At 40.8% G+C, this 26,732-nt stretch overlaps 1 protein-coding gene across 1 annotated transcript in view; it reads left to right on the top strand.

Annotated features, from left to right (window-relative positions):
• The window catches only part of LOC108102737 (BAI1-associated protein 3), a 49,175-nt gene extending 22,861 nt beyond the window's left edge, over nucleotides 1–26,314 (top strand). The window contains exons 4-13 of the mRNA XM_017207885.2: nucleotides 7,048–7,669; nucleotides 10,104–10,353; nucleotides 13,165–13,405; nucleotides 15,326–15,494; nucleotides 17,509–17,815; nucleotides 18,531–19,043; nucleotides 19,211–19,684; nucleotides 21,388–22,777; nucleotides 22,902–23,148; nucleotides 23,222–26,314. Of these exons, the coding sequence (XP_017063374.1) occupies nucleotides 7,231–7,669; nucleotides 10,104–10,353; nucleotides 13,165–13,405; nucleotides 15,326–15,494; nucleotides 17,509–17,815; nucleotides 18,531–19,043; nucleotides 19,211–19,684; nucleotides 21,388–22,777; nucleotides 22,902–23,148; nucleotides 23,222–23,313 (4,122 nt within the window). The 5' untranslated portion in view covers nucleotides 7,048–7,230 and the 3' untranslated portion in view covers nucleotides 23,314–26,314. The remainder of the gene's footprint in view (nucleotides 1–7,047; nucleotides 7,670–10,103; nucleotides 10,354–13,164; nucleotides 13,406–15,325; nucleotides 15,495–17,508; nucleotides 17,816–18,530; nucleotides 19,044–19,210; nucleotides 19,685–21,387; nucleotides 22,778–22,901; nucleotides 23,149–23,221) is intronic.
• The last annotated feature ends 418 nt before the right edge of the window (nucleotides 26,315–26,732 follow it).

Below are 26,732 nucleotides of genomic sequence, written 5' to 3'. Positions count from 1 at the left end.
TTAATAACTTAACTTATAACTAACTAACTAATTTAAAGTGCTTCTTGCTCTGAAATACAAAACAAACATTGTGTTTGAAAACAGTTCCCTGTTTAAGGCAAGCTGGAATTTTCCGAAATGCAGAATCCACCTGACCTTAACAAAAATTGCGCTCTGTTTGCGAAAATTCCGCTCTGTACTTTCTGCAGAGCAACTGGCCCCAACACGTTTTAATTACCGAGCATTTAAGCAAACAAAAGCGTGAATATGCAGTACAAAAATACATTTTCATTGCTGGCTCACAGAACGTGTGCATTGCGCATACGCCACGTTCGTCGCCCGAGTCCGTAAATAAGCTGCGGCGCCCTTAATTGCAGACTTTGTGAAAGGGGAAGGGTAGGCAGGGAAGGGGTTGCCAATGCCAGGAGGGGTAATACAAAGCGCAATGAAAGCAAACAATAAACCCCGCTCGGCATAAAGGCCAATGGAGAAAAAAATACAGAACAGAACAGAACAGAAGCTGAAAAACAATTTTTATGATGGTTCTTTTGCTAACCCAGTAAAAATGAACTTAAAGCCAAGCCAACGAGTTGGAAACATTGAACGTCTGGCAGAGCCATAACCCATCTTTCCCTCAGTCTGTCATCCTCCTCTCCTCTCCACCTCCCCCCCAAACCCAAGAAGATGTTGTGCATTGAGCCGTTTTGGATTTACTTGTAATTTGCAACAATGTTGAGCTGTGGAAGCTGCTGCAACATCTTCGTTTGCCCTCCCGCTTTTGTTGTTTGCTGTTTGACATGTCAAAGCCAAACAAAGCGCCCCTAGACTTGCACACACATACGCATAATGGTATAGGGTGCCTTCTCTCCTGCCATCCAAACCATTAGCACTCCCCGTGGCTTTGATTGGCGTCAAAAAACGCATCAAACGACGGCAAGGCAAGGTGACTTTCAAGTTCAGCGAACATGGCTCAAAGAGGTTGGTAGACTCAAAGGCATGGAAGGCATTAAACCTTTAAGACCAATTATTTTGGAATACAATTTAGATCAAATTGCTAGAAACGAGTTCTAAAGTTGACAAATGAGAGAAGAAAGAGAGTACTTTCTGGCAAAAGAAAAGCAAAATCAAAGCCAATCCATGCATTAATTAACAGCATAAAGAGTTTATCGAAAGTTTGTAGTTAGTTTTTGGCCAAGAACAAGTACCAAGAACGGGCGTAATTTGGCCATCGATTTTGAATGGGCCAGGCATGCTTGGAATTTGTAATTAAAGCGGCCAAGGGCTGTGTGGCAGGGGTGTTCAAGCGGCAGCCACTTTCAAATTGTTGCAATGTCAAAGGCGACAATTAAACGTTGACTCGGCCTCTGTCTGTGTGTGTGTAGATATCACCCACTTGGTGGTTTGGCCACGCTTCACAATTAGGCGAAATGGGACATACACATCCGCCTCACACAAAGCACATTAATTATGCATGCGTATGTGTGCGACGCGCCTCCAATTTCCTGTGCGACATTCCTCATTGCCGAAAACATTTTTGCGCCACCGCAAATATAGTTCATCAACGACGGATCCAGTGTCCCCTGTGGGTGTGGGGACAGAGAAAGAAATTTGATATTTCATTTAAACTATGAAGGGTTACTGTAAAAATGATTCGAATTCGTTTTCAGATGTTCAATTTTATTGATTTTTTGTTTTATGAAAAGAAGATTTAACATTTGTTAAGGCTCCCTTATTTCAGACATCAAGAATCCGTTTTACATACTTCTCTCTTTCCTTAGTGTAATTCGAGAGATGGCTTATTTGAGAGTTATTCAAGACCTGCGTCTAATTAGCCAGCCTGGTTACGCCTCGCTAGGCGTATACGTAATTTGATAGTTTTAATTGGCATTCTATGGACCCCAGAGAGCGAGAGAGAGGAAACGATGGATCAGCAGTGGTAAAACTCACCCTTTCATATGGAAATTTTGATTGGAAGGAATGCTAGTCAGTATTTAATTAGATATCTCCCTAGGTGGCATACTAAAGCACCTTGCATTTAACTTTCAGCAAAGTCTGCTCAAGTCTCTTGAGTTTGAGAAGCCCTATGTAGATTTTCTCCTTGGCTGGCTAATTAGAAGAAGGATTCCCCAAAGGATTTTCTCATGACATGGTAACCCAGCTGGGAACTTAATCAATGCGGATTTCAAGTAAACGCCATAAGTGCAACATTTTTGACGGAAGCCCCTTGTAATTAATAGCCACAAATCCAGCAAGTTAATTGAATTTCTGTTGCATTTGGCGTAAATTGCCCATACGCCCCGTTGTACCAAGGAGTGCGTATATATTATATGTGTGTGTGTGTGTTTGTAAGTGAGTTTGTGTTTGTGCTTTAACAAATTAAGCAATTTACCAGACAGCTGCACAAGGCAGGTGACCCTTCTTGGGCGCATTTATCAAAAGGCAACTCCTTCTCTTTGGGGCCTTCAGTTCGGCACTTTTGCATGTTGGGGTTCCATTACTCATGGCCCCTTCACCCATTGTCCTGGGTAGCCATGCTGTCTGTGCGTCTCTCTGTCTGTTGTTGTTCGTCCGGCATCTTGTAGTGGCAAACACACAAAAGGATCTATGGTTTATTGCATTTGACAGAGAAATAGAGCTGGGGAGTCCTTGCTTTTCGGCCCAGGCAACATGCTGACTACAAATTGCCAAAGCAAACAAAGAACGGCGATGGAAAGCGTTGCACATGCTGCACTTTTGTGATTTATGGTGATGATGATGATGACGCCAATACTGATGAAGCAGAAAACCGAGAAATCCCTGTGGGCGGACATAAGAACCCATTCTCTATCCTGTATTTTTTTTTTTTTTGTGGTTGATGCATTTTTTTCACATCATGTTTAACGCAATTCATGCTCATCGCATCAGCTTTCAGTCTCTATGGCTGCATTACTGACAATACCCTTGGCAAAGGCACATAGGTTTTTGCACCTCTCAGAAAATCCCAAGAGACAAATTAGTTTGAAATTACAAAGGTAAAGAGCTGGAAAATCATCAAAAGTGACTACAAACTTTGATCTTTCTTACATTATGCTAAGGAGACTTTGATTTATTGTAATGCCATGAGAGGGCGGCATTCTTAGGTACAGTAAACTCATTCTTAAAAGAACTTGCTTAACAAAAGTGTTTCCAAAGCAATCTCCATCTAGACAGCTCATTAAAAACGATCTTTGGGAAAGGAAAAGGGAACTTCTTATTTGTCTTTCTCTTCTTAAAAAGCACGTTGTAAGGGCAATTCTGTACCAAACTGTGGTAGTTACTGGCAATTGTTGCTGCTGCCATGGCCATGAATATTACCATTATTGGTTGTTATTAACCTGACTGGTTGCCACAGTTGCTGGTGGCAATTAAATTATATTTGGTCACAATTGCTACATTGTTAAGGCCGTTTCGCTCACTGAATTTGGCTGCCAGCCCGTGCGTAAAGTAATTTATGTTTTGCCACGCCCACACACAACACACAGCACAGAACTAAAGAAGACATTTGAATGCCGCACATTTGTTTAAGGCCCGCAACCCGACATTTTTGCCATGAGAGTTGTCGAATCTGGAATATTTGCCGCAATGTAAACGAGTTCTTTCTCTGCTTTTTTACTGGCTTTCCTTTCATTTCTCAGAGTTCTTTTTTTTTGGCAGATATTTAAAGCCACATATCATGTCGGGCCAGGAGTGAAAATAAATTTTATGCCAGAGCATGCGTTGCCATTTGTTGTTGAGCAGCTGCTTTGTCATTTTCACGTACCACCGTGCACCCTAAAATCCCCATTTCCACCTCAAAAACATCCTGAATCCACCCCCGCTTCCTCTGTTTCTTTTTGGGGGGATATGCGCAACACATTCATCTGCCAGTTGCCAAGAAAAAACTTGGCTTTGCCTTGAGAAAAAAAAATGACATAAAGCGACATAATAATTTTGCCTTTGAAATTGCCTTACAATTGCTTTTTTTTTGGCTGCGCGAATTCCTTCCCTTTGGGGGATTTTTTTTTGGGCAAAGCTTATTTTTAACTGTGGCTTTGTGATATTTTTCGCGCTATATGAGGTATATGAAAAAGAAAACATTAAAATTTAAAACACCCTTGATTTATATTTATAAACCAAAGGCATAAATCCGATCCAAGAAACCGTTTATTAGGGATTTATTTAGATTCTTTTTTGTTTTTTTGTGGACTTACAAACTTTAACACTGCGGTTAGCGTATTGCAAATTCTTCTTGGAAAATGATTAAGATTTGGAATTTCAATTTACCCTCCTTCTTTTATGAATTTTGGCAACTTTTTTGTGTGCAACTTCCTGCCGCAGAATTGTTTGCTCAGGTGGGTTGGGCATATGAAATGCTTTTAAATTATGCCTGGCAACCGAATCAGCTCACAGAAATGTGTCTAAAATTGACTCGAATGTGGCACAGTCAGCCAGTCAGCTAGACGACCCTTGTCTCAGTTCATTGTGAGCCACAAAAAACGATAATTACTACGAGTTGTGATGGAGAGCGCGATGTTGTGACAGCTCTTCGGAATATTTCGGGAAGTCACATTAGTGCAATTCACATTTAATTTAGTTTTTTTTCCCCCAACTGAGTTGGGAAAAACTTTTCGAACAAGGGTTGCTGTCGTCACAACACACACACACCCACGCGTAAGCACCCTGCTCATTGGGCCACATGTCGTATGCGCAATCATTAATAAAAACTAAATAGATTGAAGCAACAGCGAGCGGGAAATGGCTTGTGGCCTTCTTTTATGGCTTACATTAGTGCACTGAGAAAGTAAATATATTAAAAATTATGAATTAAGGCGAATTAAGAGGTTTTCTATCAACTTCTTCTTACATTTCAGTAATCTTTTTACAAAAAATTGCAGAAAATAGGAATTTTTAGTCAGGAAAGTGCTTGAGATATCAACTATGATCAGTTTTTCTTGAATATTAAGATTATAATTTTAGGAAAATAAATCATTTTCGTAGTGCAAAGAAAAAGAGAACTTAAATCAAGAATTTTCCTTCTAAACTTTCCGTGCATTTAACCCTCACACATGCTACTTCCCGCTGCCTGGCTTGGCCAGTGACTAATTAATCTTAATTAAAGTCTAAGTTGGCTGCGTATTTATGCCCCCTTTCCATACACAAACACCCATATACAGTCATGTGTATATGTATCTAGGTGGTAGCTGTGGGCAGCTGTTGCTGTTTGTGGCTCGGCTTCCATTTCATTTAATTGCAATACATTTGTCTGTCGCTTAATGGCAAATTTACGTGCACCATATAAATCAACTTTTGTGTGCGTCGTTGCTTGATTTATATTTAGCGTTTTCGAAAAACACAAAACAAAAATCCAAATAAATCGGACCGCACAAACATACAACCGGATAACAGAAAAACGGTTTGCAAATTATTTTCGGAGTCCGCTAATTATGGCACCAGTAAACAGGATAACATGCCAAATCCAAGGGGAGGGGAAGGGAAAGAATGGGGAAGCAACCACCATGCATGAATGCGCTGATTACGCCCACGGACGCACTAGCTTACACATCGGAATCATTGCCATTTTGGCCATTGTTTTTGCTAGATGCGAATTGTTTGCCAACTATAGTTCCAGTTGCTATGACTGCTGGCCATTTAAGGCCATGTCCTGGCCCCGCATTGCCTTTATGGCATTTAAAGCCACTCAGCACAGCACATAATACCCTTCATTGTCCCCGAGAGTGCTTAACTACACTATCCTGCGTGTTACCAGCTACGATAATGTTGGGAATTTAATCAGTTTTATTCTTATGGCAACAGTAAACAGGTTGACAACTGTCGAGTATTTGGTTTTGGGCCAGCTTAATGTCAGTAAAGTGTTATTGATCTTGGTAAAACCTTGTAATGTCGTTATCGAAAAAGAAATCGAAATGTTGGATGATTAATGGGTATATTTATTTATATAGTAGCCCTTATAAAGGAATATAAATAATGTCTTCAAAACTTTATTTACCAATAATTAAATCCTTTAATTTTCTTAGTTTCCCTCTACAGCCAGAGCTTTAATCTTGTTGGCCAAATCGAAATGGATAAAGGTCTTTATCCGGCTCCATTTTCATGGTGATTTCAGCGAACGAAAAGACGGACAGCTAAGCCGGTCACGTTTGAATGGCCAGGGAAAGCAGGACCAAAAACTGCTGTTCAATTTGCAATTTCATTTTCGCCAGCCGATTTGCTCATCCATAAATGAGAGCCCAAAACCTGGCAAACTAATTAATTAACTACTTTTCTGCTTGGTCCAGCGTTTATTTTTGGTCGTATAATTATTATTATTAGTATTTTGGGCCATAGACCTGCATGGTTGCCAAATTATAACCCAGGACAATTCAGACAGGTGCCTAGGATATATATGTGTGTATTCGTATTTCCTATAATTATTCATGCAGATCGATTAGCCATGAATCCAAAAATGGCTCATTAGGCTCAGCTGATTAAACGTTAATTAGGACAGCGGTCTCGGGGCGTACTTCAAAAGAAATTTAATTAAGAGCCAAGCCTTGAAGTGAGCACAACGACTCTCCAATCAATCGATGTTGTCTACAGTCTATGCCAATGCCTAAATGCAATCGCTTTTTTCCCCTCGATATTTGTACAGAATTTGGTTGGGCAAACAGGCGAATGGGTGGCGGTAAGTCAACAAAACTGCTGACAAAACGAATCAAAGACAAATATAATGCCGGCGGGAAATCGAAGAAGTTGAGGGGGAATCAGAGTTCTAGAATGCAGTGACTATAAAAGTGCCAAACAAGTTGGCTTAATTAATTTTTTGTGTGTTGGCTTCGATTAAATTCCGGCGCTGCAAAGTATGCTATGTCAAAAAGGCAAATGAAGAGCTTTTCGTTTTTGGCTTTTGTGTTTTGTAATTGCTTTTAATCTGAACAAGGAAATATTTATATACACACACACACAGACACAAATCGTTGGCTTAAGACCTGACCGAAATTCAATTATTGCCAAAAATAGCTGAAAACAATTCTCCACCGAAGTTTCACCTTCGTTTGTTCTTTATCCTTGCAGAGCCTTGATAAGAAACGCGGCTAGAGTCTGGACCAATTTATAATCGTTGGTGGAAAACATAACGAATTGGGTAGGCAAATCTCGGGCGCAAGTTTTCCAAGTGATTAATTTCACAAAAAACAAAAAGACGAGGAAACAACTTGAGCCAATTACGGCAGCCAGATAAGAAAGCCAGATGCCGCCATGAGTTTCCTCAGCTCCATGCAGCAATATGTAACAAGTGGCATCTCCAGTTTGGGCCTTGGCAACCGTCGCTTCTCGCTTTCCCGTCAGGAATCGAGTGAACAGCAATCGGGCATCGGAGGCGCCACACCTGGCGGCCTCGTTTCCGGACAACAACAGCAGCAGTCGCAGTTTCCGCATCAGCAATTGCAGCAGCAGCAGTCACTTCCGCAACAACAACAGCAACAGTTACTGTTGCAGCAACAACAACAACAACAGCAGCAGCAGCAACAACATGGCCACGCCCCATTGCAGCAACAGGCGAGCATTGGCAGCGGCCTAGGCGTATATGGAACACCTGCTCCGCCCACTGGGGTAGTGGCAGCGTCGTCGGGCGGCAGTAATTACCCTTCCGGCGGCGTTGTAATCGGGAATCCAAATGCCACCAATCCATTACTGGGTAAGTTCTATTACGGTTTTAGTTTTTTGTTGATTCATACAGACACTAAGGAAAATTAAGTAAGCTAAACTAAGGCTTAATACTACTTTAAAGTGGCTTGAATGCTTAAATTTGTATAATATACAAATCTTTATAATATTTTCTTTATTTGACTTGCCTTAACATTCTACCTATAGAAAGTTCTAGCTAAAGAAACTTTTTTTTCGACCTGTAAAAGCCTAAGCTTGATAAACGCTTTGCCAAAGGTCACGTCCTCGTAAATACGAGTATAGAGAGAATGGGTTGGCTGGAATCCAAAAACAGCCTTGCCCCTAATTAAGTTGCTAATGGAGTTTTCGATGTGGTATTTACCCTCGGGACATATTCAGCACAAACATGGAAAGATATGCATACAAAAAAAAAGTACGACTCACCTTTAAGTTGGCTTAAGAGACTTGACTTTCACTTTCCATCCATCAGCTGCCATAACTTGGCCCGAAAAGAAAACAATTTGTTTGCGTATGCATGCCACAGAGATGGTAAACATGGAAAAGTTTATTGAATCCAGCAGACGTTATCGTCATCGGGTCCCAATATGAAAATTACATTACATGTCTTCCCAGCCACCAAATGCGCCCAAAGTTTAGCAATCGCCGAATGTTCTTTGGGGCAACGCCTCTCGCATATGGATCAAGAAATGTGCAGACAAAACCACCGCAATGGGGTGCCAGTTGGTTCTGCGGGATGATAGTGGTTCTTACACAAAGAGTAAATATTGTGAAAGAGTTTTTAAATATTTAAAAATATTATACAATATGCCATATATATGAAATCACCCTTAAATATTCTTAATGGAAAGAAAAAGCTTTAAAAAAGTAAACATTTGGAGAATGAAACGAAAAGTCTGTGAAAACAATCTTTGTTTATTTTTTGTTATTCTTTCTTGTCCTGTATGTATGTAGTAGGCTGACAGTACGGTCACCTTAAGTATCGATATAATTCCGATAAACAATCAACCGCACTTAAGCTAAGATAAGATCATTGATTTGTTAAGCATTTCTCGATCGAATTCATTCTTGGTTAAAAGGATAAATAAAAGAGAGGTGTCAAGTATTTTAAATATATTTGCCTCTTTGTTTTTATCAGTGCAGCATCTCTGTCAGAGCGAAAGCAATCAACATGCATATGTGACTTCTTGTGCGGCTTCGTTTCCGCTTTGGCTCCGTTTGGCTATGCAAAACTTGTTTGCCAAGCTAAACGATGTTCGAGGTTGTTGTTTCTGTCGTAGTTGGCAAATGCAAACACATTTAAATGTCAAGACGCAGCAGCAACAAAAGCAGTAGCAGCAGCAGGAACAGCAGCGTATCCTGGCCACAAACCGCCGGATCCTGAACTTAACTTTCCAGCTTTCCGCCGTAGCCATCGTCTTGGCCATAGCCATCGCCGTCGCCATCGTTAACGACATTGACTTGGCATTTGGCTGGGATTTTGATTCACCGACTTGTGCGGAATTTGAATCAAAATTGAAATTGGCTTATCTTGTTGCACGAGCGACGAACGAGCGGTTTTTCTGGCCAACAGCTGCCAACGGGGAATTCTTTCCCCGAAAAGCCATCAACGTGTAAGCGCTTTTCCCAATTCGAGTCCAGTGCAGTCCAACTTTGACTTCACGCTTTGTGCACACTTTTCAAGCTAAACCGAAAAATTTCTCTGCATATTCGTTTTCTTTTTTTTATTTTTTTTAGCCTGCATTCAGTACTGGCTTCTCCTTTGCCAAAAAAAGCTTTCTTTTGGAAGCCACAGTAATGGTTAGCTATTTCCATCCGAAACCCCACACTCTCTATGTGTGTAAGGCTTCTGTGCCTGCTAGTTGTAGTCCTTGGAAGCCAGGAGTGGCAACAGGACCAGATGCAGGAGCCGCAGGACCCACATAAATGCATGTCAAGGTTGCGGGCTGCGGTTGCATTGCCGTTGCCGTTGCCGTTGCCTTGAGCATGGACCACTGCACCACACGGAACCACACGGCACCACACACGACTTTGACTGGGCTCGTTTCCCACCTGACTTTCGTGAGGGCCATCAGCTACCTGTAGTCCACAGATATTTGAATGTTGTGGGAATTATGAGATTTGGCAAATAGTTTCTAAGAATCTACTTTCTCTCGAACTTTCAGCAGTTCAATATTCTTTTGTTAAGAAACTTTTTGGTAAAACTAACTAAGTTAAGTTATTTTTTAGTTCTCGTTTTGGTTTATTGATTTTAAATATCAATCAAACTATAATTTTGCACAAAATTCAATAAGCAGATTAAACTTAAAATTCATTAAAAGCTTAATAATAGCTTTGTTTATGTTAATTGAAAATAAATAAACACATAAACTTTTGTTCAACAGCTTAAAATTAAGTCCTATAATTATGCTTATGCTTTTACCCCTCCTTTTTCCCTAAAACAAAAGGTTATCCGAAAATACCAGGTGGTGCGGCCGGACCCGGTAGTCCCTCGACATCCGGGGGCGGTGGGCCTGGCGGAACACCCCAATCGCGTCGCCAGTCACGGGCATTGGAATGCTTGGCCCCACCCCGTACCGGATCTTTCCGGCAGCGCAACTCGCCGCTGCACCAGCCGGATCCACCGCCTCGCCCGCCGCTGGCCTTTTGCAAACGCCGTCTGAGTTGGCCCGAAGTAGATCCGCGCTCCAATTCCGGGTAAGTTTGAATCCAAGTTAAAGTCCGGCGCTCCTAATGCATAGTTGATGAACTGCGAAGTGGATTTGGCAAATTAAATGCCTGTCTGGCGAGGATGGGAATGAGGATAGGTATGGGTATGGGAGACCTCCGCATGTTTGCTCGAGGTAATTAACCCACAGATGGAAATGCTAATATTTTGCCCAAACTTGGCTGCCAGATATTTACACGCCCACACACACACGCGCGTGCAGACAGAGGTATTCGAATGTGAAATGCATAAATTAAACACACTGCCATAATGAGCTTCGTTTTTAGGGTAGGTTTTGGGACGTAAAATAAGCGGGCGGGCCTTTAAGTCACGATAAGGGAGAATATCTAAAATAATTTATATACTAATTAATTAATGTACTTCAATTTCAGTTGTGTTTTTCGATTTGTTTGCCGAATTGCCAAACGAAACTTTACCGCTCGACCTTCATAATTACGTAATTACAAAAGTTCTCTCTGTTAGTTCGGCTACCAAATTTCGAAAGAAACTTTACCGCCCCACCCATTGCGACAGGGCCATGGCAACTTGGGATGCGGGCAAAACCTTTGAGTGTCGAAAAGTTTTTTTTTTTTTTTGGGAATAACCTGAAAACACACACCGCATCGCATAGAGGGGAGTCTTGTTCTTGGTTTTAAAGCCACCTTTTTAGGTTCTTCAGAGACGAGATTGCTCTTAGTGTGGCCAAGAATCTGGCAGCCAGCTGCAACATCCTCCAGCCTCTGCAACTTCATCTTTGTAACTCAAAAGCCAGCCTTGCCGCCGCCACTTTGCATAATGCGGCATCTGCTTAACCTGGAGATGTGCGCCCGACGCGACTTCGGATCACAGGTTACATTTAATTAAGCCCGAAAATGAGGTTTACTTTGGAGATTGCTTAAAGAAATATGAGGTTTTGATGAGCCGAAAGTGTGAAATGCGTCCCGAAGAGGGCTCTTTGCAAGTTTGTACTTCCATTAACGTGGCTTGTTTTTCCGCCATAATTAGTCTGCTTGAGTGTAGTAAAGTTGTTCGAGGCTGAAATTAATTTCGCACATTTTGAAAACTTACCACCCAAAGCCCTTCAATGCTAATGAACACATATTGACCAATAGAAATTAATTTCATCACAAATTTGTACCTCCTGGAACTATTTGAATTTAATTGCTAATCGTTTAATAAAAAAAAACAACAACATTTTCTGCCATTTCGAAGTCAAACCGAAAGTGGAGCTTATTAAAATGCAATTGATGGGCGAAATGTCATATTTTATGCATTAACTACTAATTGCCACAAAATTGGTTTGTCACCACAGCCATTAAATTTTAGCAAAACGAAAATAAATTGCCAGCGCAGTGTCAAGGGGCAGATTAATTTATATTTCATATGAACACTCAACATTATGTTAATGCTTTTTAATTATTTAAAACTCGTTTATATTCGCACAAATAAAAACCAATATTAATTATACTCCACGAAGTCTTGAGTGCGCCTTGGAATAGAAAACTTTTGCAACCGAAAATTGTTTACCTTAAAGTTAAATACAAAATAAATATTTGCGACAAAATAAATACCAAAGAAATATAAAAAAAAGTTCAGCAAGAACTTTTCCTTGAGCCGCAAAAAAAAAAATGTGAAAAAAACGACAGAAGAAAACTGTGAAAAATCTTAAAAATTGAAACCGAAATTGAGTGTCTCTGGTAGCGATGAAATCACAAAGCAAGGCAACAAGAAGAAAAATATAAAAGCAACACAAACAGCTGGGCAAAAAGTTTAAAATGAAATTTTTTACAAACAACTTTAGAGAGGGAGAACTTCAGACAATGCAGTTATAGTCTACCCTACTTCTACCCTATCATTTACGGCAATTATGTTGACCATTTTCACACGACCACGCCTACCGCCTCCTGCCCTACAAACACACACAGGCACACACAACTTAAATATATATTTATCTAGATGTATGTGTTCTAACACCCAGAGGTGTTGCCTACATTTTAGGGGTTGACGGAAAAAGTGCCGACAGAAAGTGTTGCCTACTTTCGGGGCCTCTTCAGTTTATTTTTTGCCATAAACGTAAACGTAAAAAATCATCAACGCCGGCGACAAAGTTAAGCCGCTTAGCTGTTTCCCCTGCTGAGTGGACAAAGTTTTGAGCAACTTTTTTTTTATATTTTTTTGGCCACAGCTGCTCGGATAAATCCGGTGGGCTTTGGTAAGAGGGAGAGGAGCATGCAAATCAAATGATTAGTAAGAGCATCAACTATCGTGACTAGCCCTAGTTAGGACCCAAAGTAGAGAAAGTTTCAATTCTGTATGCACTGGGAAAAATCATTATTTTATATAAATATTTTTAAAGTTCCAAAACTACTCAAAGGTATTTAACATGTTAAAACCTTTAAAAATAAAATAAATTCAATAAAAAATCTCATTTAATTAAGATTTAGGGCTCACAAATATCTGTTTTCTGTTCTGTGTGTGCAAAAGGTTGAATATTTGTATACAATTAGCGGCTCAGGGTAAGCCTTCGCTTTTGGGCCCATCAAGCATACGCCGAGTGGTACCCGGCAACAGGCGACGACCCTTATCAATGTTGAAATAGGTACGACAATGTCGCATTTGTATGTTGGCAACGGCATATTGACAGTGCCAATTAAAGTCAGACACCGAACTGACAGCGCCAGCAGTCGATTTGAATATCCTTTGATATCGAGAGCCCATAAAAAAAACTCACATACATACATCTACATACGTATAACGGTATTTTATAACCCCAATCCTAAACTTTTTTTTAACGTTCACAGAGTTCAGGAAACGGACGGCTCGTACTTTGAGAACTTTACATCGCTGGGCTGGAAACGTGAAAATCGTCGCATGTCGGCCACGCGTGCCGCCGAAGCACGTGCCGAGGCTAATCCCGAGAATGAACGTGATCCGCCGGCGAGCGAGGAGTCCATTGACCGCCAGGATGAGAAGGAGAAACTGTACTCAGAGGTCTTGCACACCATTGCCAATACGGTGGGCGCCCCGGCACCAGGTGGACAGGTAAATCAATATCCAGGGATAGTTTGGCTCGTTGGAATAAAATTATGATTTTGGGACAGTCGGTGGTTAATGGTCGGTATGGGGGTTAGGAGGGGGCTAGGTTATGCAAATAGTTGCAAATTACACAAATTAAGGCGATTTAAGGGATACCGAAAACATTTTTGCCTTAGGGGGGGGACACCACATGATTGAAAGGCTTAATCGCCGACATTAGGCTTTGAGACGTTTTGCAATTTGAATGATTAATGCTCGGGTTGCCCAAGGCAAGAAAACATATTTTGGGGATTTTAGAGATTTGGGGACTGGCAAAATTTGTGGCAGAAGAAATCAAGAGGCAGGAGGTAACTTCATTTCATTTCCGAGCTTAAAAGTCTATGTTGAGGGCAGAAATTCAATTAAAAATGTGCTACTTTTCCTCTTCACTGCTGATTGCCATTTCAAAAGGAATTTTCCAATATTTCTGCGATGGCCGGAGCCAAGCTTAACACGAGTTCATTTTTCAATTATCGTTTTTAATTTAGCAGTAAGAAAATCGTTAGACGCCCAGTGCACAACTAATGAAACTTGAGCAGCTCCCCAAAGTGGAGGTGGAAAATATGGAGTCGAGTGGCAGATGGGGGCCAGTGGGTGGCAAGGTTACGCCAGCATAACAAAAGTTTCAACTAGTAGCGGAAAATACGTTCGTACTCCTGCTGTGATTGAGTTGGAACCGGTCAAATCTCGCGGGTCCCCGCAAAGCGGATCGAGAAATGCGAAAAGGGACACGAAGGACGAAGGATTTTAGACGATGGAATGAGTTAGCCAAGTCAGTAAAGTTATTGCCTGCCCGTCTCTGCGGGCGTCCCTCAGCTCGAGTCCTGGTTTTTTTTTTCTGCATTTAATGGTAAATAATTACAAATAAATGCGATTTGCTCGGCCAGCGCCATCAGAGGGTTAAACCTGCCCTAATGGAAATTAATGAAAAGCGAAAAAATAAAATAAAAGTAATAACGAAATGGAATGCAAGAAAGTTGCACGAACAGATGCTGGCTGTTGAAGGTTACTTAGGTATAATCTGGCCAAGTGGTGTTCATTAAAAAGATAAACAAACTGAGTTTAGCTGCCCTCAAGTGAAACTGAGATTATTTTCAATTATAAAGAATTATTCGCCGTAGAACTAAATGCGCGTTAATAAGGGAGTCCTTTTTGTTTTAATTTTTCCCTTAATGAGGATAAACATAAGCTGAGAGATCGTTCTTGAATGTAGTTAATCCCAACAGTATCCTTACCCTAAGCACACATGAGATGGAATATTTTATGTTCCTAATTTAAAATTCCCTATACTGGCAAATAAACCCAAATCAATCTTGTCTCGCATCTTCAGCCCGTGCTCATTATTCATTCCGAGACCCAATCGGAAAGAGGATTAAAATAAAATAAATGTAATTACATTCCAAATATAATACACAGAGTGCATATTCTTTCAAGTAGACTTAATGGCTAGCAAGTTTATTCATAATTTCGACTGCAGCGAAAGCAATCAAATTAATAATAACAACGCGGTAGTTGGGGAATGTGATGAAAGCGTTTTCCGAAGCGTGATTCAAATCAAGCGTCGGAAAGCTAATAAATTCAAGGGATATAAATCAATAGAGATGAGAGAGGAAAAGAGAGTGCGAAAATGAAAAGAAAATGGATTTTGTTTGATGAGAGGTTGGGTGGCCAATAAACGAGATATCGGGCGAAGGCGAAATATGAAAATTTTTCCACGAAAAATGATATTATAATTTTGTTGACTTGCCAAATATTTGCAATTAAATGACAATATAATTAAATTAAATTGAAAATCTTTATATATATATATATATTGGATCATGACAACATGCGGCGTATACTTAATTTGGCTCACATGCGTCTTTCATTGAAAATCTCTGAACACAGTTTGCACATTACAAGGACGAAATGTATCTGCACGCACAGCGCGCCTTCGGTGTCAATCCGGATCGTCATTATCGCCTGCTGCACGCCTCCGCTGAGGATAAACCAAAGATAATCGTACTCTCTGCGGTGGTAATCGAGGCTGATGGCCTCGAGGCGAAGGATGCCAATGGTAAGCCAGTTGCTTTAGCTTTCCACACAATCGACCACTTTATCCCACACTTTCCCCGATACATTTTACTCACTAACACAAGCACCATCCCCACACCTTTAGACAATGTTTCAATCTGTCTATCCATGTATCGTGTGTAAATATTTTTAGTTTGTAAATTGATTTTGCGGCAACTGCGGTAATTGCATTATGAAGCTATGTGGCGGTGCGTGTGTGCACTTGGGCAAATCAAAAAGCCAAACGAGCACCATGTGCGTTGACTATTTCCCCCCAATTATCCTATATTTTCTAAGCATTTTTGTTGTCCTCTCCTCCTACTCTGCCGAACAAGTCAAAGTTACAGTTTTGGTTATGCCCCATCCTCTGGCCCCGTCCGGGTTGGTGTGCGTTCAATAAATTTGCAATTTAATGCTTCCCATTTTGTTCATTATGCTCAAGAGCCAGAAGCCCCACGACCAGAAATAGGAATACACTGGGAGAAATAGACCTAACACTCATAAAGGTCTTTGAAATATAAAATCTGGCCTGACCTTCTCCAATTACAAACTATTTGGAGCTTAAAAGATTTCACTTTTCCATAAACAACTTTAGAGTTTCTCTCCGTGCAGAAGAAACAGCAGCAGCCTCATCGAAGGCAACGCAATTTCGCATTTTAATGTGCTCAAGGATGTGTAAGGAATACGTTGAGTGCTCCTTCGTCTGCGTCTGCTTCTGTTAGAGCATTTTTCTACCGCCCGAATGCCCGGGATCCCACTTCTCCATCTCCATTCCCCCAAGTAGTGGTGCAGTGTTAGTGTGCCATTGTCTGCCATCTGCTAAATGTACTGACGACGGCTACCGTCTGGAGGCAACACCAAATAGGCCAGAATGAGGCAGCCATCCAGTGGGTAAATGAGGGTGTACGAGTATATGTGTTGTCGAGGCCCTGGGCAGATGGCAAACAACTCGTTGCCAATGAAACGTGGCCGATGAGAGCGGGATGCTTTTGTTTGGGCCAGCCAACCAGTCTCGGATTGGCAAATAAGCTGCGAAAGCGGAGAAGCAGGTTCACTACGGTTCGATTTTCATTAGCAGCCAGTGATTCCTTGCAGACTGGTCAAGCATGAAGGGCAACAATCAAATTGGCCATTACAATGAGTGCTTCAATGTACGGGTCCGAATTTCAAATGAATCATTTTTGTGGCGTAATCGATTTACCGGCGAAATACTCAAGCAGAACGTAAAACCATATCGGAAGAAATATATTTGGTTTTAGTACATAATCAGAATTGGCAATCGGATATGACCTTCCTTATTTGCTTTGGCATTTTGAACTCAATTAAATTAATCGCCCTGAAATAATACCAATAACAGAAATTGTCCCCAAGGCAGCGTAATTGTTTCAATTATGTGGGGGGGTGGTCTTTGTGCAAAAATCTTAATCTTGGCAACGGGCATCTGTGGCTGTGGCTGCGATGTCTCTGTGAGCTCATTGCTGTGCGCGTAAATCACAGGCACTCAATAATTGAGCGGCACTTTATGCAAATGAAATGTTAATCATACGCAATGTGTGACTGGGACCAGCTGACGCCACGTTGTCCCCGCGGGCAGTGCCATTAATTGGCATTTAATGTCATCAGTCGAGCTCTTCATTAATGCCCCACCATTTCTCACTGCTCCTTGTTCGGTCACCCTTTTTCTTGCTCTTATCCCGGCTTTCTGTCTTGGTTTTCACAGAGATAAAAACATAATATCAGTTTCAATATTTCATTGTGGCTCATTAATTGATTTATCATTGTATTTATTAAGTCATCAATTAAATGGAAAATTATAAAAGTTTTTTATATAAAGATATATGCCTATGAAAACATTAAAAAACAACAACAAAAACACGGCTTAAAAATAAAGGTCTCGAATTTCAATATAATTAAACTCCTGACCATTTTTGTAATATTTTTTCTCTGTACTTCCCGATAGCCCACCCCATGATCCCAACTTACCAACATCCTCACTCAATTATTTATTGCCCTTGCAGGTTTCTCGGATCCTTACTGCATGCTGGGCATCCAGCCGGACGAAAACGGTGGTCCGCCTGTGTCACCGCTGCCGCTGCCGCCGACGCCGCGTGCCCTCTCGGCGGACATGAGCGGCGGCTTTGATAATAGCGCCACGGACTCGCCGCCGCACCGGAAGCACAGCTTCCGGCTGAGCTTCAAGCGGCGGGAGGCGGGACGGCGGGAGCAGCGCGACTCACTGGGCGGACCGGTACCGGCCAAACTCATCAAGGCGACCAGCATCAAGCCCCACACCCTGACACCCAAGTGGAACGAGAAGTTCAAATTGTGAGTAAATCAATAAAATAGCCTTTAAAAATCAACAGGATATCCCAACAGATACAGTCATTGACATCTGTGGGTCCTGATCCCTGTCGCAGGCTCAACGACTCGTTTCAATATCGAACGTAATTTACGAGTTGTAAGCCGTAAAAGAAGGAAATTCATTTACATTTTCCATAAAATTGAAACACAAATGCAGAATGAAATAGACCATAAGAAATGCAATGAATTTTATGTTGCAATTGCAATAAAAATGAAGTAGGAAAAAGGGAAAAAATAAAAGCGACTGTTAAATACTCTAATATTCCTGAGAAGAAATTTATTTATTCAAGTAATGAGGAAATATTTGTTTGCAATTCTTAGAAATAAACTAACATTTATCAGAAGTATTAATTACATAAACATTTAATGAGACATTAATGGTTATTTCTGTGAATTGGTTTTAATTAGTTCTCAGAAATCAGACATTTTAATTACGAACTTAGTAGGATTTTGTAAATACCATTGCGTGTCATTTCTAAGAAATTTTCATTTTAAGAGCAGTAATAAATCATGTAATAAATTAAATGGAGCAGAGAACTGTTTCACAGGAGCCATAAACACATGCTAACATTTGTAAATCCTAAATGAATGGATTTGTGTAAATTGCAAATAAATTTACATAAATCTCACAAATCACTTGTTCGAATATTGAGTTTAATCCTTGATTTATCCCCTGCAGTGATATAGATGACATCAATACGGACACCTTTCACCTGGACATTTGGGACCACGACGACGAAAGCTGCGTCATGGACGCTGTTTCGCGACTGAATGAGGTCCGTGGAGTTCGCGGACTGGGACGCTTCTTCAAGCAAGTGTGTCAATCTGCTCGCCAGGGTTCCCAGGACGATTTCCTGGGCTCTGTGAACATTCCGCTGTCGGAAATTCCATCTACTGGACTAGATGCTTGGTTCAAGCTGGAGGCACGCAGTCATCGAAGCACTGTTCAGGGTAGAATCCGGCTAAAGTTGTGGCTTTCGACCAGGGAAGATAGGAGCACTGTTAGCGAGGAGAACCACGAACAGCAGATCCACAAGGTCGAGCAGCTTCAAAGGGTTTTCATGCAGCACGAGGTGACCACGCATGAACCCTCATGGACCTGGTGTGGGGATCTACCGGGTCCTGCATTAACTATTCTGCATCAGCTGGCGGTTCAGGCGGATCTATCGGACTTGCACTGTGCCATGGCGAGGTGAGTTTTTAGTATATGATAATAAAGTTATTCAAATTATAAAAGTAATAAAATAAAAAATGTATTTTAATGAAATAGTAGTAGAATAATAATAGAAGAGTAGTAGAAGAGTAGTAGAAGAGTAGTAGAATAATACTCCTTATTCCTTCAACCTGTTCCCTTTCCAGATATGTAGCAGCTGCAAAACTGAATCGATCCACCCCACTGGACCCCAAATTCCTCCATCGCCTGCTAAGTGACGTGGAGAAGCAGTGGAATCAGCCCAACCAAGAGCCTCTCAGTCGAGATCTCGAACAGTGGCTGGCGGATGCAATGAATGGCTTTGTAGAGCGTTCTCTCAACCAAATCCGTCGGCACCGGGACATCTTCCCCGCCCTGAATCCACCGTCGTTGATTCGTCTGGAATTCCTGCTGCGCTGCCTAGGACTCCTTGGTTCGATGAGAGCCTTCAGAGCTGTGTGTCCTTTCAATAAAGGCGTAAGGGGCGAGGTGGTCAACGCCCTACGCAAAGGATCCGTGATGTGGGGCCAAACGGTGATGCGAGATTCGCAGGGACTGCCCAATCCATTATCGAATTTCGTAACAACATTAACGGCCGACATTCAGCTGGGACAGACGTACTATCATGCCCTTTTCGACAAGTGAGTAGATTTTCGTATCACTTTTAGTCGCCGGTTTCGGTTAGTTACCTTTTCGAATCCCCTCCTGCCTCGGATTGAGTATGTATGAGGCACACGTGTCGACCATTAAACGGATCCAAGGTCCACACTTACACCGAACAAAGAAAATGTCCCAAGCAGTTTAACAAAACAAGCCAAGTCCCGCCATCCTAGATCCCCGGGTTACCATGTGAACCGTGTGCACTATGTGCTGCTCCGTGTTGACCCAATTGAATTGTTGCCCCCCCACGCAAATGGCGTCATTTCGATTCCAACTAATCCGCCATCATCGCCAGGGGCGGAGCACTTTACAGTTGCCAGTCTCTAATCAGTTTGAGCATTTGTCAAATGGTCGACTCAAAGTCATAAAGCTAACGAGCATTAATGAGGGCCACAAAATGTTGTCATGACAGATTGCCACCGGCATTGGGAATGGCCGAACTAGTTCACCCAAAAAGTGGGAGGGTTTATCGACTCAAGTGGCGGAAATGTTTTTCAACTTAACTATTTTAATAGAAGTGTACTGAAAGAAACAATTTCAAAGGTTCTGTTTCCTGAATATGTTACAGTTATTCAGAAAGGAATACCCTTTATAACTTAATAATCATTACTTGTTCTTCGAAAATTTGACGAAATCTCTCTGAAATGAAATGATAAATCGATTCACCTAACGGCACGGATCACGTTACGTCATTAAACGCAACCGGAAGGCTGCTTCAATAATGGGCCCATTTATAGGTGCATAGAGCCGCATCCCTTGGCCTTCCCGCCGGACTAATCAGTCACATATTTGCCAGTTAGCGCGGCCATAAAAGGACCTTAATGAGGACATCAAGTGGCTTACACACATAAGCCCCAAATTAATTGCGCTGTCATAAAAATGCTCTCACGTTGCTCCTCTGCTTTCGGCTGGGCAAGCAACCCGGACATCCTGACGAGGCATTTAACAAATGTCCAGAGGCTGTCAGCCAAAGTGTTGAGCGTTGAGTGCTGAGGGTAGGGGCATTAGCAAAATTTACTTGGAGGCTAATTATGACATTTTCTCGGTTTAAACTCGTTTGGTCATTATTTGTCTTCCTCACGAAAAATGGGTAATTTAAAGGGTTATTGTTAGTCAGGTGTTTTCAAGTTATCGATTTTTTGAAAATTAGGTTATTAATTTCATTTTGTGGTAGGACACATTCTTATAAGGCCCATTGTACTACATTAGCATAGTATGTACTAACCAGGACCATTGTATATAGAATAGCCAAAGTTAACTGTAAGCTGTATATTGTTATCACGTTCTATCACATATATTAGCATAAGAGATCAAATGCATGTACATATATCCATCTCACTGACGGATGAGCGAGGATAAGGAAGAAGAGGAATTGCGAAATTCTGTTCTTCACGTTTAGCGAAAGGCAGTCTAAATCTTAGTTCAATATTATTAATAATTGAACTGTTTAAACTGAATAAAATTATAACCATATTTTTTAAGTGTTCAATTTAGAAGCGTAACTTAATTCTCTCGAAAAAAAATCTTTGTAAAAACAAAACAAAGTAAAAAGGTAAAACAAACAAAAAGTTCCCCATACAAATAGTCAAATCGATATTATTGTGTAGCCCATGTTGAACCCCAGAGACAAAGTAATCCCATAAATCGATGCCTAACCACGTAAACGCTTTTTCTTTCTCGACAGCACGAATGGAATTCAGTACTTCAGCATCATCTACAAACAATACGATGCGATGGTGGGCGAGGAGGTGTACAGCCGGATGGCCGCTGGCCAGGTGCCCGGGGTACGAATGAATCTCTCACAGTACGCTGTGCTGGAGGGCGATGCGGAACCGGTGGATACCAAGCCATTCGAGCTGTTTCTGGCCCTACAGGAATTCTGTCAGCTAAAGCGACACCTGTCCACCCAGCCACAGCCGCCGGAGAAGCCGTTGGCCTTGAGCAATAGCCACGAGTGGTTTATACCCACGCTGGAGCGTTGGATGATGGTGAGCAAGGCCAAGGCACTGCAAAGGATTAGGGCAGCCATTCGCATGGATGCCATCTGTGAGGGTGAGAGAATTGTGCGCTACAGTAGCTCCTCAGTGGACACAGCCAGCACTCTACTAAACATCAAAGAGTTCTGGAAGGTAATGAATTGGCCCGATGAGGATACGGCCATCATGATGGAATCACAGCTAATCGACGTGGTCTGCTCGGCTGCCATGCACTATTGCGATCTGATTCACACCGCTTTGGCGGACAGTGGTTACTACGAACAACAGGGTCCATTCCGGTGCTCCGATGATATGTGCGTCACGGTCAATAATGTGGAGTATGTGCGTCGCACTCTGGCGGAGTTTCGATCCGATGAACAACCTCTAGAGGAGTCGGCAGATAACCTTCTGGAGTCCAGTCTTACCCACATGGAGAACCGCTGTGAAAGAATTCTCTCCAAGTTGGCTCCACTCATGCAGATGTCCCTGCAGAAGGCCATGTTCCATTTGGCCTGGTCACCTGACTCCCTGCCCGCTAATCAAGCTATTGTCCCGCTGTTGGAGTACCTAGATTGTCATCTCGCTGCCCTAAATAGCGCCCTGCTCACAAAGAACTTTAATCGATCGCTGCGATTTATTTGGAAAACTGTCCTAGGCGAGATGTCCCGTCAAATGGAAACTGGTGATGAAACGGACAAGCCGACGCACTTCCATAAACGTCTCTATGAGGCACTGCAACTTCTCATCGATTTCTTTCATGCCGAGGGTCAGGGATTACTTCTGGAGTGCCTGCACACCGAGGACTTCTGGCGCATCGAGCAGAGGCTTCAGTTCCACAAAACGGACACGGATCGGTTAATCGATATGTTCTATATGCAACGTTTAAGGGAGCAACTTATGGCAGTCATGCCTTCTCCTTATGGATCGCTGGCCGTGAGGGCTTACTTTAATCATGATTCACTTTGTGTGGAGGTTCTGCATGCCAGGGATGTGGTGCCTCTGGACCCGAATGGTTTCAGTGATCCATTTGTTGTTGTAGAACTATTGCCCCGCAGGATTTTTCTCCACTGCATGGAGCAGCAGACCAATGTGCATAAGGTAGGATATTCCCTATTTTAAGGGGTTCAGAAAAAGTAGTTCTGAAAAAAGTTATTAAATGTGATTAAAATTTTCTGTCCAGCAACCATAACATTAATTTTTGTATATAATTTTACCCCTTAAGCGCACTCTGAACCCCGTATTCGACGAATGCTTTGAGTTCTCCGTGACCCTGGAGCAATGTTTAACCGAGGGAGCCATGATTTGCTTCACAGTGATGGACCATGATGTCTTGACCGCCAATGATTTTGGTGGGGAAGCCTATTTGGCTTTGGGAAACATACCCGGAGTGGCTGACTACAGCACCAGTGTGGACAACTTCCATGGGCTGAAACAAATCGAGCTGCCACTCATGGAGCAAAAGGATAAATGTGAGTAAAATATATTTTCTATGACCCCAAAGCATCTTCGATGCTATGTATAAAATATTTTCCCCCATCGAAGGCAATCCCATTTTGCAAATCCTCGAGGTGCGCATCAACGATAAACAGGCCCAGGACTTTGTACGGAAGCAGAAGGCGAGATTTATCAATTGATTTTTTTAAAATAAAAAGGATAGAAAGGAAACAGGACTACCGAACGAACCGTTTGTAAAACGCTTTGAAACCCCCGACGAAAGCGCAGATCGAGCAATGTAATTGCATCGATGGCGACGATGATAACTTAACCAAAGCTAAATTGTATCCAATCCAGCATTGTATGTATTGTACTTACTCTAGTTGTTTGACAAAGACTCCTCTCTTATCTTCAGTTTGTAAATGTTAGCGAAGAATCGAAATTCAAATGGTGCAAAAACTAAGTGACGAGTAACGAAAAATGGGAATCCAATACTGGAATTCCCTGCTCTACACAGAATGTTGATTAAACAAAATTATGGATAAATTGAAACACACAAATTAGGGACTTATTAGAAGCCTAGCATTGCTGAAATTGTCACAATTGGGCAATCAAAGAAAACAAAAATCAAGTAATTAGACAGCAAAATCTCATATACGAAACACACAGAGCTACCTACTCCAGCGTTTTGAAGACTTTTACCAAAAAAAAAAAAAAAAAAAAAACGCAAATATCACATACGAGTATATACACACAAAACACTTTTTGGGTCAATTTAAACTTTACGAATATATCAGCAACATGTATACCTAAATATACACAAAACGACAATTCAGCATCTTTTCTACCAATACGCCAAGAAACAATCAAAATCTGCGTAACTCTGAGCTTCTTGAAAAACCCCCCAGAAAAACTCAAACACGAAACATAATCACAACCAGACATACAGGACAAAGCTATTTACAATATAAATACAAATAAATATGAGATACATGTACATGATTTGTACATTTTATATCACGCCCAAAGGACAGTGTAACTAAGTCTAAAGTATATTTGTAAACTATTTTCTGAGCACAGATTTTGTATAAATTTATTAGACACGCGCTTGTCCCCCTGAGAGGCAGCCTTCAGCTCTTTTGCTTATACACAACTTAGGGCTTTTCCCCGATTTTACCACCCACTACCCCACTATCCGCCAACCCAAACTCCCCGAAAAATTTGTTTTGTACCCATTGAGAAGGTCTCGCTTCTATTGTAAATTTTGTACTATATACAACGGTCTCTATGATGAAGGAACTTAAACCTATGCACGCGGTTAGCTGTGTATATATATGCGAGTATATATCTATTATGGATAATGAAATGAATTGTTGACACTGTAACTCTTAACTATAAAACTGTAGCATGGAAAACTTTTTATACCTTTCGCAAAGGAGACAGTGGGAGGCGTGGCTGAAGACAATTTTAGAGAAAAGTGAAGAAAACTAAAAAATAAACTACAACTAAAAGATGCACAACAAAGATGAAAATCCAAGTCAAATTACAACTATTTTTAATATTTACACTTAACAGCAAGAAATTTCATGATTGTTATTTAAAAAAAATGAATGGAGTATTATGCAAAAAATAATTATATATATATATATATATAGATAAATGGATAAATAATTAATCGGTAATCAAGTATTTAGTTTGTAAGAGAATCCTTTGGTTTTGGAATATATATTTGCACAGTCTTTCAAGGTCTTGATCTATATTTTGATTTATATTTAAGTTTGGTTTTCCACTTTCAACATGATTTAGTCTGCCATCGCCAAGACATCGACAGTGATCAGGGAAGCTATGATCCCCCAGAGACAAACATCGAAGTAGAGTCAACGCTGTACGATCATTAAATTTCCAATGCTCTATGTGCTGTGTTCTACTAAGGCTCCTCCTTCTCCTACACTCAATATCTTCCAAGAAAAGGGCACTTGTTACTCTTGAAACTCCCCACTTCAAAAACTGCTATCTTCCAGAATTTTTGTCCAGCAAAATCAGTAACGAGAGAGAGAAATAAATAGTTAAAGGGATAATAAGCATAAATATAGGCAAGAGTTTGCTGTACTAACCAACCATAACTACTACTGTGTTGATATGTGTACCTATGATAATTTCCTATATCGAATAGACAATTCAAAGACACACACACAAGTAAATCAAATCAAATAAAATTATTCATGTTACTAGCACTAGCTAACAAAATACAAAAATAAAATATAAGTGAAATATATGTGAAGCAAGCAGAGTAGGGTAAATATAAATAAAAGTGAAATTTCATTTGGAAGTGAAACTGTTAAAGAATGCTAAAAATTGGCCAAAAACAAAAGAGACGACCAAACGCATTTTCCCAACCGCAACAAAACCAACAAGCAACTGAAACTATTGAAATTGAAGGCCAAAACATGCAAAAAAAAACCTATACTATAACTATATAAAATATATATACATATTTGAATGTGCAATCGTTGTGCTAGTTACAGACTACAAAGGAAACCTGCAAAGAGCCCTCCTACATATATACAGAATGCAAATGCCAATGCCAATGCAAATACAAATACTTTTAATTGCCACATTTACAAGTGACCAGCAGATGAGAAACTAAACGGCAACTATTTTCGATGGAAAAACGTTTCAAATATTTCATTTCACAATTTTACAACAACAACACAACATAAGCCGCACAACCCCGCCCGAAACAGAAACAAAGTATTTATTACAATTGTATTTTTTGTATGCCAAGACAGAACTAAAAATAAAACACTCTACCGCCGAAACTTGATACGAATATTTTGAAAGAAACTAAACTACTAAAAAACCAAAGCTAAAAATATAGTTTTTGAAATGTGAATGCATATAAATTGTATGTGTTTATTGCAATTACCAATTACGGGCCACAATTCAGGTTCCTAAGCTCCCCTCCGTAAGTATCTAAAATAAATAAATAAATAGCAGAAACACCGCAAACTCCTAACTAAACCTAAGTACATAATTGTGTGTCTGTGCAACAGCTAATATCAAATCAAAACAAATCGATAGGGAAAATAAGAATGAACACGAAGAAAGGAAAAACCTTAACACATATTCTATGTAAATTCAACAAAATGCTGCAGAGAAAACATTATCAAATTCAATCAATAAATGTCAATGAATAATTAACTAGCAACTGTCTTTTATTTACATTGATGTTTGCTGGAAAAGGGTTAGAGTGAAGATGTCTGAGGTAAATATTATATTATATAACAATCGAGGCTAGGATTACTTGGTAAGTAAAATAGAATCATTTTCCAATTGCAAAAGGTCCAGCTAATATATATGAGTAAAATGTAATTTTCCTAGAAACTTTCTCCAACTGATAAGGTAGAATCAATCCCGACGACAGGCCAAACGTCAGTGGTATGAAAATAAATTGTCGTCTCGCTGTCAGGGCTTGTGGCCGGGAGAATGTTTACGGAATTGATTTGCGGCATTATCTGGTGCACGTCAAAGGTTCTGGAGTGAAAGTGTGGAAAAGCTTTTATCTAAATTAAATCCTGACACATGCGAGGCCGCCGTATTCCTTGACTTCTTTCTTCTT

The sequence above is a fragment of the Drosophila eugracilis genome, unplaced genomic scaffold, assembly GCF_018153835.1.
Source record: "Drosophila eugracilis isolate 14026-0451.02 unplaced genomic scaffold, ASM1815383v1 contig_2088, whole genome shotgun sequence".
Classification (NCBI taxonomy): domain Eukaryota; kingdom Metazoa; phylum Arthropoda; class Insecta; order Diptera; family Drosophilidae; genus Drosophila; species Drosophila eugracilis.
Note: the sequence above shows the minus strand (reverse complement) of the source record. Positions and strands in the feature narration are given on the sequence as shown.